The 14779-nt window shown below is 41.0% G+C and overlaps 1 protein-coding gene across 1 annotated transcript in view; it reads right to left on the bottom strand.

Annotated features, from left to right (window-relative positions):
- The window catches only part of SMARCA2 (SWI/SNF related, matrix associated, actin dependent regulator of chromatin, subfamily a, member 2), a 183535-nt gene that overhangs the window by 67813 nt on the left and 100943 nt on the right, over window positions 1-14779 (bottom strand). The window contains exons 25-26 of the mRNA XM_010860733.1: window positions 9092-9319; window positions 5134-5359 (exon numbers count right to left, since the gene is read on the bottom strand). Coding sequence (XP_010859035.1) covers window positions 5134-5359; window positions 9092-9319 — 454 coding nt within the window. The remainder of the gene's footprint in view (window positions 1-5133; window positions 5360-9091; window positions 9320-14779) is intronic.

Here is a 14779-nt window from a genome sequence, read left to right as displayed (position 1 = left end):
TCCATGCGCTGGAAGGATGAACAGAAGTCTCACCAAAAGGCAAGGGGATTCTGTACAGTGTAGACTTAGCAACAGGTAAGTCTCTTTGCAAGTCACCTCCTATGGCTCAGGGCCCCTTCGGCATTCCCCACGGAGCTTCTGTGCTCTGACTTGTTCTAGCTCATCCCTAAGGCCAAAATCTCTTCCCTTCCCCTGTACCCATCTTTGAAATTTATTTAAGTACTTAAAAAAATACTCCTTAAAAAATTCCTTTTCTTAGTTTATGTGGGTGCAAAAGCTCCCCCTTAAGTAACACTGAGAAAATTCAAATTGGGGGTGTATTTTAAAAATATAACAGCAGAAATTGATATAATATTATTATAAATCAACTATTTCAATTTTTTAAAAAATGAGTTAAAAATATGAGCCCTGGTGATACAACTCATTGCTGCACTGGTGTAAAAGTATTCTTCAGGAATATAAAATAGAAAGTTCATTAAGAAAATTTCCTGTACCTCAACAGGGCTCATGCTTTTAATCAGACAACCAGGAAGAGTTAGTCATCAAGTGTCACTATAAAATAGCCACCCTCAGTTGGACCTGGACATGTGAGCACATAACTGGTTTATTAGTCAGTCAGTCGTGAATGTCTTCAATTTTCAGTGTACCCTGGGCTCTGGCAGAGGAATGTCCCTCAGTTCTTCAAGTTTCAAAAAGCTTAGCTCTTATGAAAATATTATGCCACAGAGTGACAGATGTCAAAGGAAATCTCATCTCAACTGATGTAAGTGAAGTGGCTTCCTTTCAACAGTCTTCAAAATGCCTATATCCCCAGGTCCTATTTTCCTTTTTAAAAATCCAGTGCACTAGTAAATAAAGTGCCATGTATTTGCCTTTAACCTATAACTAAAGAATGTGATGGTTAAAAAAAGCAAAACCTCCACTGAATTGCTGTATACATTCGTTATATGTGTCTATCACTGGCGAGACCATTTCTACAACAAACAGACCATTAACCATTAAATGATTTACCTTTTCCCTCTTCCTTCAGCTCTACTGTACTGAAATGAGAATTCAATATTAATTTTTTCTTAAGTGCTAAAACTGGTAACAGGATATAAAAGAAATTTCTGTTCAAGTCCAAACGGGATCTCTAGAATCTATTTAAAGTTCAGAGTTCCTTAAACTAGGCTTCAGCATTTTTGGAAATCATTAACTTCCCAAGATGGGCTGGGCTTGGAGCATGGCGGAGTCCCATCGGTAGATAAATGTGGCCGTCCTGTTCTGTCATCTGCTATAGTTAGCTGGAGAGGTTGCTCTTAATCCTGCCTCCTAATGCTCTGGTATCAGAAACGGGATCCAACAAACCTTTGGAATCAGCACACAGAGGATGCTTAGTTAACAGTGCAATCTAAACAGGGGCCTCTCAAGGTCATTTCCTAATAGTTATTAGATAGTATTCAAGAAAAATCATTTTTTGTTAAGGCACTGTACGGAGACAGCAAAACATCACCACTTCAGTTTTTGGTTATATGATTAGCATTTCCCATACCAATGACTTATGCCATGCTGCTGCTGCTGAATCACTTCAGTCGTGTCCGACTCTGTGCGATCCCATAGACGGCAGCCCACCAGGTTCCCCTGTCCCTGGGATTCTCCAGGCAAGAACACTGGAGTGGGTTGCCATTGCCTTCTCCAGTGCATGAAAGTGAAAAGTGAAAGTGAAGTCGCTCAGTCGTGTCCGACCCTCAGCGACCCCATGGACTGCAGCCTACCAGGCTCCTCCATCCATGGGATTTTCCAGGCAAGAGTACTGGAGTGGGGTGCCATTGCCTTCTCCGTTATGCCATGCACTAGTCCACAAATGAGAAAATAATTCTCTTCTAATATAAAAGAAAATAAATTGCACTGCTTTTTTTTTCTTGTAGAAAGAATGCAAAAAAATTTTTGGATGAAATTTTTAATAAGATTAAAGTTCTTATGACTGTAACTCTTCCCAAAGATTTCTACTTACAGAAGACAAGTACAAAATCTGAAGTTCATATGCAAGTAAGATTAATTTATCATTTAGCTATTACATGAATATGTTTTGTCTTAACACCCAATAACCTTATGCTAATGTGTATGATTATTTTTAAGGGGAAATAATAATGCCTCTGTAGGGAACAGAGCAGCTTAAAAGCTTTCTAAAGCTTTTAAAATGTTAGTATGTAGGCACAACGTTTCAGACATGAATCTTGGCCTGTCAAAAATCTCTTTTAGTTAAAATTCATAGGTAATCAGTATAAGAGATAACTTTCTGAAGTCAGTTTTGGAACGAGACAACAAGAAAAAATATTCAAAATAAAGGTTTTATTTTAAAGAGATTATCTGCATAAAGTATATTATTTAACTACAGTGCCTAGGATACAAAAATCAAGTAATATGTCTGTATTACTATATGGTCTTCCCTGGTGGCTCAGACAGTAAAGAATCCGCCTGCAATGAGGGAGACCTGGATTTGATCCCTGAGTTGGGAAGATCCCCTGGAGGAGGGCATAGCAACACACTCCAGTATTCTTGCCTGGAGAATCCCCATGGACAGAGGAGCCTGGCAGAGCTAACTTAAAAAAAAAAAATAGTGGATTAAGAGTTTAAAATTTTGAATTCCAAATCTAGCTCACATTCCATTCTTGTTTCTCACTGCAGTTTTTAATCTGAACTGGCAAGGATTCAATTTGATTTCCTGCCCCCTGGTGGAGGTGCTAATGAATAGTGAATTGGCCAAAGGCAGCAGGCTGATTAAAAGACTTTAAAAAACCAACACAAGGCAAACCAAACCAAAGCAAAGCAAAGCAAAAATCTGTATTATCCAAAAATGAGAAGTCAACCTTTAAGAAACCAGCACATGTTGACAAAATGAAAATGCCCACAGAAAAGCCTTCCATAGCCAGCTTCACCTGTTCCCAGTTAAAAGAAGGCTGAGCCTTGGCCAGACATCCAATCTTTTTTCTTTTTTCCGAGGCTTTCAATTTTTACAAATACCCAGCCAGAAAGGCAGAAAAGAGAAGTACTCCTTTTCCCTTATCTCCCGGCTGCTGATGGAAACCTCCATCTCTGGGCCTAATCTGATTTGAATAATGGCAGATAGCTTATCCTTTCCAAAGGCCTCAAGAGTGTCTGAGGCTATAGCGGTACTGAATTATTGCCAATCAGTGATCAGCCAAGGAAGCTGAAGGCCTCTTGCCTCGGTGTTCCCCAGTCATCTACATTTTAATAAGCTCCTCAAGGAGAGAAAGGATTAGTCTATTTCCTAAGTGTATCTCTAATCTCCCCAAACAGAGAATACTCTACAAAGGTGGTGATCGGCAGTCTGAGTTAAGAAATTTAGGTTTTATGAACACCCTGTGTTGACCATGCTGGTAAAGTCTTCTTTCTGTCATTTTTCTTCAAAGTGGCCTTACTATGGGTAGGATCGTTCATTTTATAGGGCAGGGGGAGAGTGAGCATCCCAGGGTAGGAGCTAGTCCTGTGGCTACCTAAAAATTTCCTGAGAAAGAATTAACTGTCCTTTATCTTGAATCATGGTGTGTGAGCACAATCATTGTTCCCAAGACAAAAGTCACAAAAATAACGTAAGCTTTCACACAGCTGGGACTCCCTTCTCAGACTGTCTAGGCTGAAGAGGTGGAAATTGCAAACTCTGTGGGTCATATTTGGCCCAGGGTCATATTTTACTTGGCTTGAAGTGTTAAAGTATAATAAAAAAAATCTAATTTAGTTGCAAACATCTTGCAATCCAGAGAGTGAATACAAAAACCTCACTTTTTAGTTTCTCTTGAAAAGCTGGAATTTCTGACTACATGGGACGTTCAGCTCTGTCTCCCTGAGACAAAACAACTCCCTTTGTTCACCCTTCACCACCATCCACTCACCCCTGTCCACATGCTTCCCTCATGCCCCTCTGTCTGAGACCTGGGGGCTTCAAATTTGGGGGCTTTGATTGGGGGTTCCCCAGCATTTATTCGCTCACTCCACAGACAGGCTAAATGTTAGGAAGATCAAAAGATTAAACACATTGAGCGGAGCCTTTTTAGGTCCTGACCTATGCTGACATCCTCATGAGGCCTGAAATTTTGCAAATATTTATTAAGCATCTATTATGTGCCAGTAACTGGTCTGAGCACTGGGGATACAGAGGCAAATAAGATAGCTATAGTTAATGCCTTAAGAATACAATCAAATATGATGTCTGAGGGCCTCACTCACTAGCCAAGAGCCTTGCTTCCTTCCCTACTGACCTTGTGGCAGACATACATCAAATTCAGGTTTTGGCAAGATTACAGATGATTATGTATCCTGGAAAGTCAATGTTGAAACATCATGGACATTAAATTTTCAAATGTCAAGGTTCTTTGCATCTGTGTTATACCAGTGAAAGGAAACCAATTTAGATCTTTAAGGGAAAGCTATACCTTGATGCAGACCTAGAAGGTTGCTTCCCAGAACCTGCCTGCCAATACAGGAGATGAGAGACATGGGTTTGATCCTGGGGTCAGGCAGATCCCCTGGAGGAGGGCACGGCAACCCACTCCAGTATTCTTTTTTTTTTTCCACTCCAGTATTCTTGCCTGGAGAATCCATGGACAGAGGAGCCTGGTGGGCTAAGGTCCACAGGGTCGCAAAGAGTCGGATATGACTGAACCAATTTAGCATGCACACCTTGAATCTTACCTAGAAGGTTGCTTAGGGAGGCTCTCTTCAACAGGAAGAAAAGGAAGGAGGTCATCTCAGTTCCTGTCCTCCTACTGTCCCCCTGCCCCCTCCAGGGAACATATTTGTTTGGAGCCCTAAGGAGACAGCTAGGGAATAGCTGTGAACTCTGCCTGGAGGAGCAGGGCAGGTTCCCTGAAGGATGCCTCCCAGCATTAGAAATGAGCTGGAAGCGGGGGTGTGTCTGTGGTAAGCTGGGGACCACACTGCCTGTCCTGAGGGTTCAGCTGCTACTCAGCCCTAGCCAAATGCTTCCATCAGAGGTGGGCCTGGTATTACGGCCCATGCTCATTTTCAAGGGAAGCCAGAAATCAGGATTCTTTTTTGTGTTGGCAACAGACTTCAAATTTTTAAAAAACACAGCATGAGCCAAACAAAATATGTCTGCAGGCTAAATCCAGCTAGTTTGCAGCCTCTGAACTGAAGGAAAAGGCTCAGGCTTTACAAATGAAATTTGGCCAGGGCACACAGGCCCCAGACATCGTGCATTTAACAGAAGGCAGCGGGGAGGGAATGAGGCATTTGTTTCCATGCTTTTCTGTAACATTACCATAAAAAGATCAAATTCCTCCTCTCGTCGAGCAATCATTTGGTTCAGAGTCTCGTCGTCGGGCACTTCATCTTCTTCCTGGGATTAAGAACAGAACAGAAGAGAATGAGTTAGCAGGCTTCCAGGAGAGAGGTTGGACAACTGGGGTGAGGTACCAATGACTAAGGTGAATCTCCAGAGGTGATTCTCCAGACCAATGGGACCCCATTTCAAGCCAGAAAGAAAACAGAAGGGTCACTTGCCATAAGTATTTTGCAAGCAATTCAAAGCATCTTTCCAGAGCAAAAACTGTTTAGGCAGGAAACAGTACACTCTAAGAAATACCAGTTCTTTTGAGGGTGGGAGGGGGTGTACCTTGATTCCCTTAATTTAATTTTATTTTTTTGGCCATACAGCACAGGATGCGGGATCTTAGTTCCCTGACCAGGGATCAAACCCATGCTCCCTGCATTTGGAGTATGGAGTTTTAACCACTGGCCCACCAGGGAAGTCCCTTGATTTCCTTACTTTTAAAACAGGTTACTTACTGTCTCCCTGCCTCAACGACCTCATCTGTAAAATGGGCATGACATTTACTCCACAGAGTAGATGTAGGATTTAAATAAGGAAATCCCCATGAGAATGGGTCTAGCATTAATTCTTTTAATTCCATTAACCTTATGCGCGATATAAATGCTTATCTTCAAAGCTTTATGAAGAACACGAGTATGTGAAACTTAGTGATAAGACACAAAGCAAGACCACAAAAATCACATGGATATATGTGTCAAATACATAGCCTTTAAAATATGTTTAATCAATGTATTTCAGTGGGCACTATTATGCAACTGTTACAGCTGTGGTTGTGACAACTCAAAAGGTATCAATAACAAGCCCCCCACAAAACTCTTCTTAATGAAAATAATTTAAATGAGGTAGAGAAAGCAATTAACCAAGGCCTCACATTTTCATTTTATAATATGTTAGACCAAGGCACATTACATATCTGAAAATTCCTCAGAAACCAACAGTTCTAAAAGTTTTTAGAAATGTTATTCTATAAATTTCACACTTAAAAGATTCCAGAGGTTGGGTAAATACTACAAAGCTTACAATCCAAAATGCTTTTTATTATATGCTGAGTGAGCTTGTTAAAAATCAAATGGGGAATTTCAGTGTATTAGCAGAGGGAAGAAAGGGAAGCCCAGAACTTCAAACATCCAGTTTCCCAAGTCATATTGATACATTCAAAATGAGGCAACTTGTTCCAGAAAGAGTATGAGTGTCCTAGCAGCTTAAAGGAGATGCCTCTGTCCCAAGACAATGCCTGGTGCACTGTGTCAGAAATGAATGCAGGTCAGTAACGTAAAAACTGATGACTCAAGATAAAATTACTTGTGAAAAACTTATGCTAGTTCATCTCTTGATGGAAGGCAATTTGTCTAAATACATTATTATATTTCATCTGACAAAGAAATAGACTAGTTAGAGTGGGCTGTGACTGCAAGATACAAAGAATTTGGTTAGTGTATCCTCTGGTGAAAAGATGTCTGGCTTTGTCCACCCTATTCCTAGGATCATGTTATCCCCTCATAGCCTATATAGTGTCAGGTTGGACTTCTCCCAAGCCCAAGATGAAAAGATGCTCTTGTAAACTGGCAAGAAGCCTGGCTTTCACAGAGCACACACTGGCTGGCAAGTGGGCAATACATCTGCTTGGTTTCCTTATGGCCTAGTGAGTGCTCCATGATCCATCAACCACGGTGATAGCTGCTGCAGATACTCAGGATCAGAGACCCTGACTGCAGGCGATCAGGGTCCACAAACATCTTCACATCAGGACACGTGCTATCCAGAAAATGGTAACATTTGTCTGACACACAGACAGCCTGGAAGGGGTGTGGAGCCCCAGCAAGTCTGCTCAGTTAGAAGCAACTGGAATCAGATTCCACTGAAGACTCCACCTGGTGGCCCTCAGACCTTTGGTCCTGTCCACAACATCCATGAGCGTATTTGGTCCCTGCCAAGTGGTTCTGGACAAATATCAAAGAGCTTTTGGTGTGGACCAAATGTCTTATAGATAACATGTCTTAACAGATGTTTTGGATAGGACCAAATGTCCTGCAAGGGCCCTGAGGACTAGGAGAGGTCAACATCTCCCTGAGGTCTCAGAAGGTTGCAAAGTTACAGGCAACACTAGATTCCAGCTAACACAGGTCGGGGTTATTTCCACAAGGCCTACATAAAACAAAACAAGCAAAAATGTCATGGAGACGCCTAGCTGAATATCAACTCTGCGTATTATTTTATTTTTTTAAATTTCCAACTGTGTAAAAAATAAAAAATAAATCACCTGACAACCTGATTCTAAATCTGTATCAAATATTCAATTTTGAGAATCAAATCTGTATCAAACATTCAATTCCTAGAATCAAATGTAGCAAATTACTTAAGATTAAAATTTTAAAAATATGAGTGAATGTATGTACATATGCATTTTCATCATTTTAGTGAAATCTAACATATAACTAATCAAATATATAAGACTGACAAGTGAAGAGGCATAACAGAAAAGTGCTCTTCAATTTGCAAAAAGATTCATTTCAGGATTCTTTTAAATATCAAGAACTACTTCACATTTCAACTTATTTCAGAAAAAAAAGTAAATGAGGTTTTTGAAAGAATCTGGCTTATAATTTATAGAAGATTTAAAAAACATTCTACTTAAGGCAAAATCAAACTATAGTTGACCTTGAACAACTGTGACTAGTCCATGCATATATTATAGGGGACCCTTTGGACCCATGATTCCTCTGCATCCCTAGATTCAACCAACTACAGATGCATGTAGTGCTGTATTATTTAGTATGGAAAACATCTGCATGTAAGTGGACCCACACAGTTCAAACTGTGTTGTTTAAAGGTTAACTGTATATCTAATATATGCAATGAAAATAGTATTCCACATGAATATGTAAGACCAACCCATTTTTCCATTTATAAACATGGGCACACCAAACCAAATCTGTCCATCCCAAGTTAATCTTGTGATAAGGACTGATGCTGGTATTTTGTATTGTCTTATAGATTACGTACTATCTCTTAACTCTTTCAAACCCATTTGGGAATGAAAATGTAGTAACGAATGACTAAGACTAGCAATCTAAAAAAACACAGCTACCCAAAGATTCCCCGAGAGAAACAAAATCGATGCATTCTTGGAACAATGTTGGCAAATAAAAAGAGATTTCTTTTTGTCAGTAATTTTCTCAGTCTTTGGTCAGCTCTTAATAGGAGAATTTGGAGTGGAGGTTAAGATCATTCTTTTTCCAGTAGAAGTATGACTCAAAGAGCTAAAGATAGCTGCAGGGGCTTCTCCTACAAACATATTGAAGTTCTGTGATCCCTGATCAAAAAGCAAGAGAGAAAAAGGGCTCTGAAGGATGGAGAGAGAAAAGGCAAGGAGGAGCCCTTCAGTTTTGTCTAGTCTCATCTAGCAGCTTCTTTCAAGAGGCCTTTCTGCAATTCTGCATCCTCCCTACAGAGGGCAGCACTCACTGTACAATCGAGCGTGCAAGTAGCATCTCTCTGGCGGAAACCAGGGAAGCACCCGCTAGCCAAGCCTTCAGGTCCCTCTAGCAGCTGCTTTTAAGACACTTGTCTGGATAAGTTTCACAGGCTTTCTGTGAAATTTTTATAGGGGCAAGATAGCGGCTAATTTATTCATTTAATTAACACCAGCCCAGGAAATGCTTTAAAGAACAAAGAGGTCCTTCTTAACCCTCGCAAGACTCAAGGTCACTGACTTCTAGACTCGCCTTTCTGCCGTACCTCATTTTCCTCTTCGTGCTCCAGTATGGCCTGCAGGAAGGCCCTCCGCTCATGGCTGGAAGACTTCTGATCAAACATGCCCGCCTGGATCACCTTCTGATCCACATTCAGCTTGTACTTGGCGGCGGCGAGGATCTTCTCCTCCACGCTGTTGACCGTGCAGAGTCTCAGTACGCGGACCTCGTTTTGCTGGCCAATGCGGTGAGCGCGGTCCTGCGCCTGCAAGTCCTGTTGGAGAGAACCACATGCTTGAGGGCCAATGCATTTGGGTTAGTGGCCGCGTCGCCCACCTGAGAGGAAACCAGGGAGGCGTTACTTAATCCACCTTTACTAATGCAAGATTCTGCTTACATTTATAAAATATACAAGCTACCTTCCTTCGAAAAATTCAAGGTCATTGCTAGCTGAGGGAACCTGAGTTCAAATTAACCAAGCCAACTGAAATACATCAGGTTTTGAAATCCAGGTCTCAAGATGGTTTTTTGTTGTTGTTCTTGTTGTTTGTTTTTAATGTGTCCCTAGGTTCACCAAATTTGTCCCTAACTAAAAAATAAATAAATTTGATGTCACAAGTATGACTTCGATATTAACTACAACTAATCCTAAGTTTCGGAGATCTTCCCTGGTGGCTCAGATGGTAAAGCGTCCGCCCACAATGCGGGAGACCTGGGTTCGATCCCTGGGTTGGGAAGATCCCCTGGAGAAGGAAATGGCAACCCACTCCAGTATTCTTGCCTGGAGAATCCCATGGACAGAGGACCCTCATAGGCTACATGGGGTCGCAGAGTCAGACACGACTGAGCGACTTCACTTTCACTTTCAACCCTAAATTGCAGGGTTAAAGTGAAAGTGAAAGTGTTTGTGGCTCAGCCCTGTCTGACTCCTTGCAACCCCATGGACTGTGTGGCCTGCTAGGCTCCTCTGTCCATGGAGTTCTAGCAAGAACACTGGTATGGGTTGCCATTCTCTTCTCTGGGGGATCTTCCTGACCCAGGAATCAAACCCAGGTTTCCCTCATTGCAGGCAGATTCTTTACCATCTGAGCCACCAGGGAAGCTGGTTGCAGGGTTAAAGGAAGGTGTTAAAGATGATTATTAAGATACTGCTGAATTATACACTCATACATTATACACATATCACACATTGTTCATAAAATGATTGTCCATGTAGCAAATTTTCTGGGATCTAATTCAAATAATCAAAGACTCAACCTTTAGTTTGGGGGAATGAAAGGGAAAGCTAGTCGAGTGGTAAACAAGTCAACATTTGGGGGATAGAAATTTGGCACTGTGTATCAAAAGTGTTAAAATTGATTGTGGTCCTTAACTTAGAAATTCCACTTCTGAAAATGCATTCTAAGGGAATAATCATGCATATGCACAAAGATTTACAATAAGGATGCACCTTTCAGCATTATATATTATTATTTTTTTTTTTAAAGCAGAATTAAGTAAACATTCAACAGTAACAGATTGGTGAAATAAATTAGTCTTCTACCATATGTGCCAAGATAGTACATTAAAATTATACTGCAGAAAACTTAATGACACAAAGCTATAATATGTGAAAACTGCAAGTTATATATGAGTATGTACGTTATGCTCTATGTGCATATATTTATCTATACCAAGAAAAGGGAGAAAGGACAAATACTAAGAAGCCAATAATATTTACATGCATTGGAGAAGGAAATGGCAACCCACTCCAGTGTTCTTGCCTGGAGAATCCCAGGGACGGGGGAGCCTGGTGGGCTGCCGTCTCTGGGGTCGCACAGAGTCGGACACAACTGAAGCGACTTAGCAGCAGCAGCAGCAGCAGCAGCAGCAAAATTATAGGTGTTGTTACATTTTCTTCATTTTATTTTCATGTGGTTTGGCAATTTTTTTTTCTGCTTTGACTATATATTACTCTCGTAATAAAAAAATAAGGTTTTAATGAAATCTTTAAATAAAAACCTTCATAAAGCTATGAGGCAGAGTTACCTAATTTTAAGGCCACATAAAAACTTGTTGGCATGTTACTTTTATTTCGGTCCAGGTAATGGCTTCTGGGCCAATGTTAATTAGTTGTTTCCATGTGTCCTCCATTAAACCCACGTACATTTTTAAGGCAAAGGTCTGTCCCGTATCCTGCATCCCTGGCATCTTGAAAAATTTTTTTGCACAGAGCTGATACTCCATAGCTATAAGGCCATCATCCTGACAAGATGAGTTTCCTGGTCACTCATGCAGCTGTAAGACACAACAAGCTGAAGCCTGCCCAGGAGACCTGACTTTGCTGGCCCTTTACAATTAAATGACTAATTGGGCAAAAGTTTTTTCTCAGAAGATATCTGAATGGGAGAGCTAAACTATGAAGACAGCTGGGACTCATCCAAATTAGATTAGTTTCCAAAGAGGAGAAAGTGAGGAAGATCATTAAAAGCCGAAGGTATAGAGTCACTAGGGAGGAAACCCTACACTTCCTTTCCAAGCCCTGAGTTCGGTCCTCTCTCTCCACACATCTTCACCAGAAGGGCTGAGCAGCAGCCGAGTTGGGAAGTTCTGTGCCATCCGCCCCGATTATTTCCCAGAAGAGGGGTCGAATACCGATTCCAGAATAGGCCCAGTGGCAAATATTCCAGGCTCCCTGGGTCAAGAGCAAACATTGAGCAACTGTTCCTACCGAAGGCTGATACTCACTTTTCTTTCTTTTTCAATTGCACATTTTATATGTAAAAATGTGAGAATCATTCTTTGCTTGTATTGTGGTCCAGACTCAGGTGGTTGGCCAGACTTACCCCTGGGTTATAGTGTGAGCCTGTCCTAGAAGATGCTGATAAAACATAAAATACTACGGTCCAGCTTGCAGCAGATTATGACAGGTGAGGAAGTGGAGAGCACGGACCATCTACAAACACGGGAACAAGTCCTTGAACCCTTGGGAGCTTGTTGCCATTACGTTTTTGCTGGTGGTGGAGGTGGTGGTGGTCTTTTTTGGCATGTTTAAAATGATCTGTTTGAAAAATAGCAAAAATGACTATTTCTAGGCTGAAGTTTATGCAAGGTAAGCCTGTGGGCTTCCATGCCAAAAATAGGGGGAAATATCAATATTATGACAAAGAGATAAGTATTACAATCACTGAATGGATTATTTACCATTTCTGCGGTCTTAGAGATCTGGAACCCCATCACACTGATTTAGGTGTGATGATAACTGAAGATAAGAACACAGCCTGAGAAAAGGACCTCCAAAGTAACTGTGCTGTTGACCTCTCTGTAATAACAACACAGCTCCTGCTCCACGGGTTAAAGTAAATAGAATAAAGTAAATACCCGTGTTTCTCTTAGAAGTTTGGAAATGAGAGTCCTGGTGACTCCAAATGGTTTTAGTGATAATTCCACATTCATATGTTCTATCTTTGACTTTAGCAATGGCCTCCAATTAGCAATTTTAAGGCCAGAATCTTCAACCTGTCAACCTATGTCAAATAAACCCCCTTTCACCAATGTGCCTTAATTTTGATTCAATGCAATAAAGAATAATTACAGGAAAAAAGTGTTTCTTCAATACATGCTGAAGCCAAGATGGAAAAAGAACTCTACAACTTTTATTTGGAGGGGGAGGTAACATTTATGCAAGTGTACAGGGTTGAAAGAACCCAAAGCCAGGATTTAAACCCTAACTTAGACATGGGTGTGAATCCTGGCTGTGCTTCCTGGGTTTCTTTACATATAAAATACTCTGAGGATTACCTGAAATGAGGTATGCAAAGTGCCTCATAGTATCTGGGAGAGTTGTTGTTTAGTAAAAGTTAGTTCTCCTACCTTTTAAATGAAAAATTAGTGTTCATCTGTATCACTCTAAGATCACTGATTTCTGAAAATTAAAAAAATAAAAGTCTGCCCAAACTAATGGCCATGTTTAAATGACAGGCATGAAAGAAAAAAAATCTAGTCATTCTAGTTAACCAAATCAGGTGGAAATGAATCTACCTATGGCAGATATATAAATATCTGCAGAAATATATGGCCCAGTGCGAGGAATTTGGGATAAATTAGACCAGAGGAAATGTGGGGGTCTGTGTTTTGTTGCCCAAGTTTCAATTCACATGCATTGTGAACTGTTAGGTATGCATGTAACTTACTTTGATTCTGGGGTTCCATTTTAGCTACTGTTCATAAACGTGTGTGTGTGTGTGACAGAGAGGTAGAGACAGAATCGCATGGATGTCCCAGCATCCTTGCTCATGGTATACTAGCATTTCTGGAAACTAGATTTCCTTGGATTCTTAGCATAAACACTGTGCCAATGAGGGTGAACAGCTGAGATGCCACAGAAGTGTTTATCCTGGAAGATAAAATCTAGTGAACTCTCCATTCACCTACACCCAGGTTACTGTATCTCACTGAATATTTAGGCAGCAGCAACGAGGGTGATGTAAACAGCCAGGCAGACTAAGCGTCCTGGGAGGAGGGGAATCACACATCCTTCCCTAGATACTTAGCCTAGCTCAGTGCCCATGGCATAACAGCCCTTCAAAAAATGTTTGTGGAACATTTACCACAACAAGAGGAAAACTGTGGGTTTCTCCTGGGTCTCCCTGTGATTTGGAAAGAAATATGGGATATAAAAATATACAAGGCATATAAGACTATCTCCCGAAGACCAATACACTATATGCTGGTCACCTGTGACCCTTTTCAGGGTGAGAAAATTTCAAAAGGAACTCGACTTTAATGTCATCACCGAGAAAGAATGGCTGGTGGGCACATGCAGTGGTCAAGGCTGGTGGCCACCCAAAGGTTTGGAATCACTGCTTTATTCTTGAAGTCAGGGATCCCCAGATGTGTGAGGAAGTCTGTCTGAATCTCCCGGAAGCTTGTGTATAGGGAAGTCTAGACAAGTGTGAAGACCCTACAAAATTAAGGGTGAGGTGCAGGGAATGACAAGCAGGCATGGCTGTTTTTAAAAAGCTCCCTCGTAATTCTAATGCATCTGAACTCCACTTCCTGACAAAAACAACTTCTGTAAGCCTTTTCCACCCAATCTTCACAAGAACCTATGAGATGGTATGATTCTGCGTATTTATAGTCCATGAGACCTGTACAGGAAGGAGTCCAGGTTAAGCTGATGTAGAATTCACCTTCCTATGTGAGAGCTGCAGTTCTCTTTACTACTGTGAATCCATATTTGTTCCAATATGAATCTAATCCTCAAAAATATCACCCTGCATGTGTGCTAAGTCGCTTCATTCATTTTCAACTCTTTGCAACTCTATGAACTGTAGCCCACCAGGCTCCTCTGTCTATGGGATTTTCCAGGCAAGAATACTTGAGTAGGTGTCCATGCCCTCCTTCAGGGAATTTTCCCGACCCAGGGATCAAACCTGCATTTCTTACGTGTCCCGCACTGACAGGCAGGTTCTTTACCACTAGCACCACCCGGGGAGCCTGAATATTGCTCTACTGAGTATCTTATAGGCAGGTATACTACCTACCTCCCAGACGAAACTGCCACAAGGGACCTATTCTATTTGTTTTTTTAGTAGCTGCTCATAGAATATTCTATGCATTTTATTTATTTATTTTTTTTCTTCTTCTTTTTTTATTTTTATTTTTTTTTATTTTTAAACTTTACATAATTGTATTAGTTTTGCCAAATATCAAAATGAATCCGCCACAGGTATACATGTGTTCCCCATCCCGA

The sequence above is a fragment of the Bison bison genome, unplaced genomic scaffold (assembly GCF_000754665.1).
Source record: "Bison bison bison isolate TAMUID 2011002044 unplaced genomic scaffold, Bison_UMD1.0 scf7180017864469, whole genome shotgun sequence".
Lineage (NCBI taxonomy): Eukaryota > Metazoa > Chordata > Mammalia > Artiodactyla > Bovidae > Bison > Bison bison.
The sequence above is the reverse complement of the archived record's forward strand: the minus strand, read 5'-3'. Positions and strand labels throughout refer to the sequence as shown.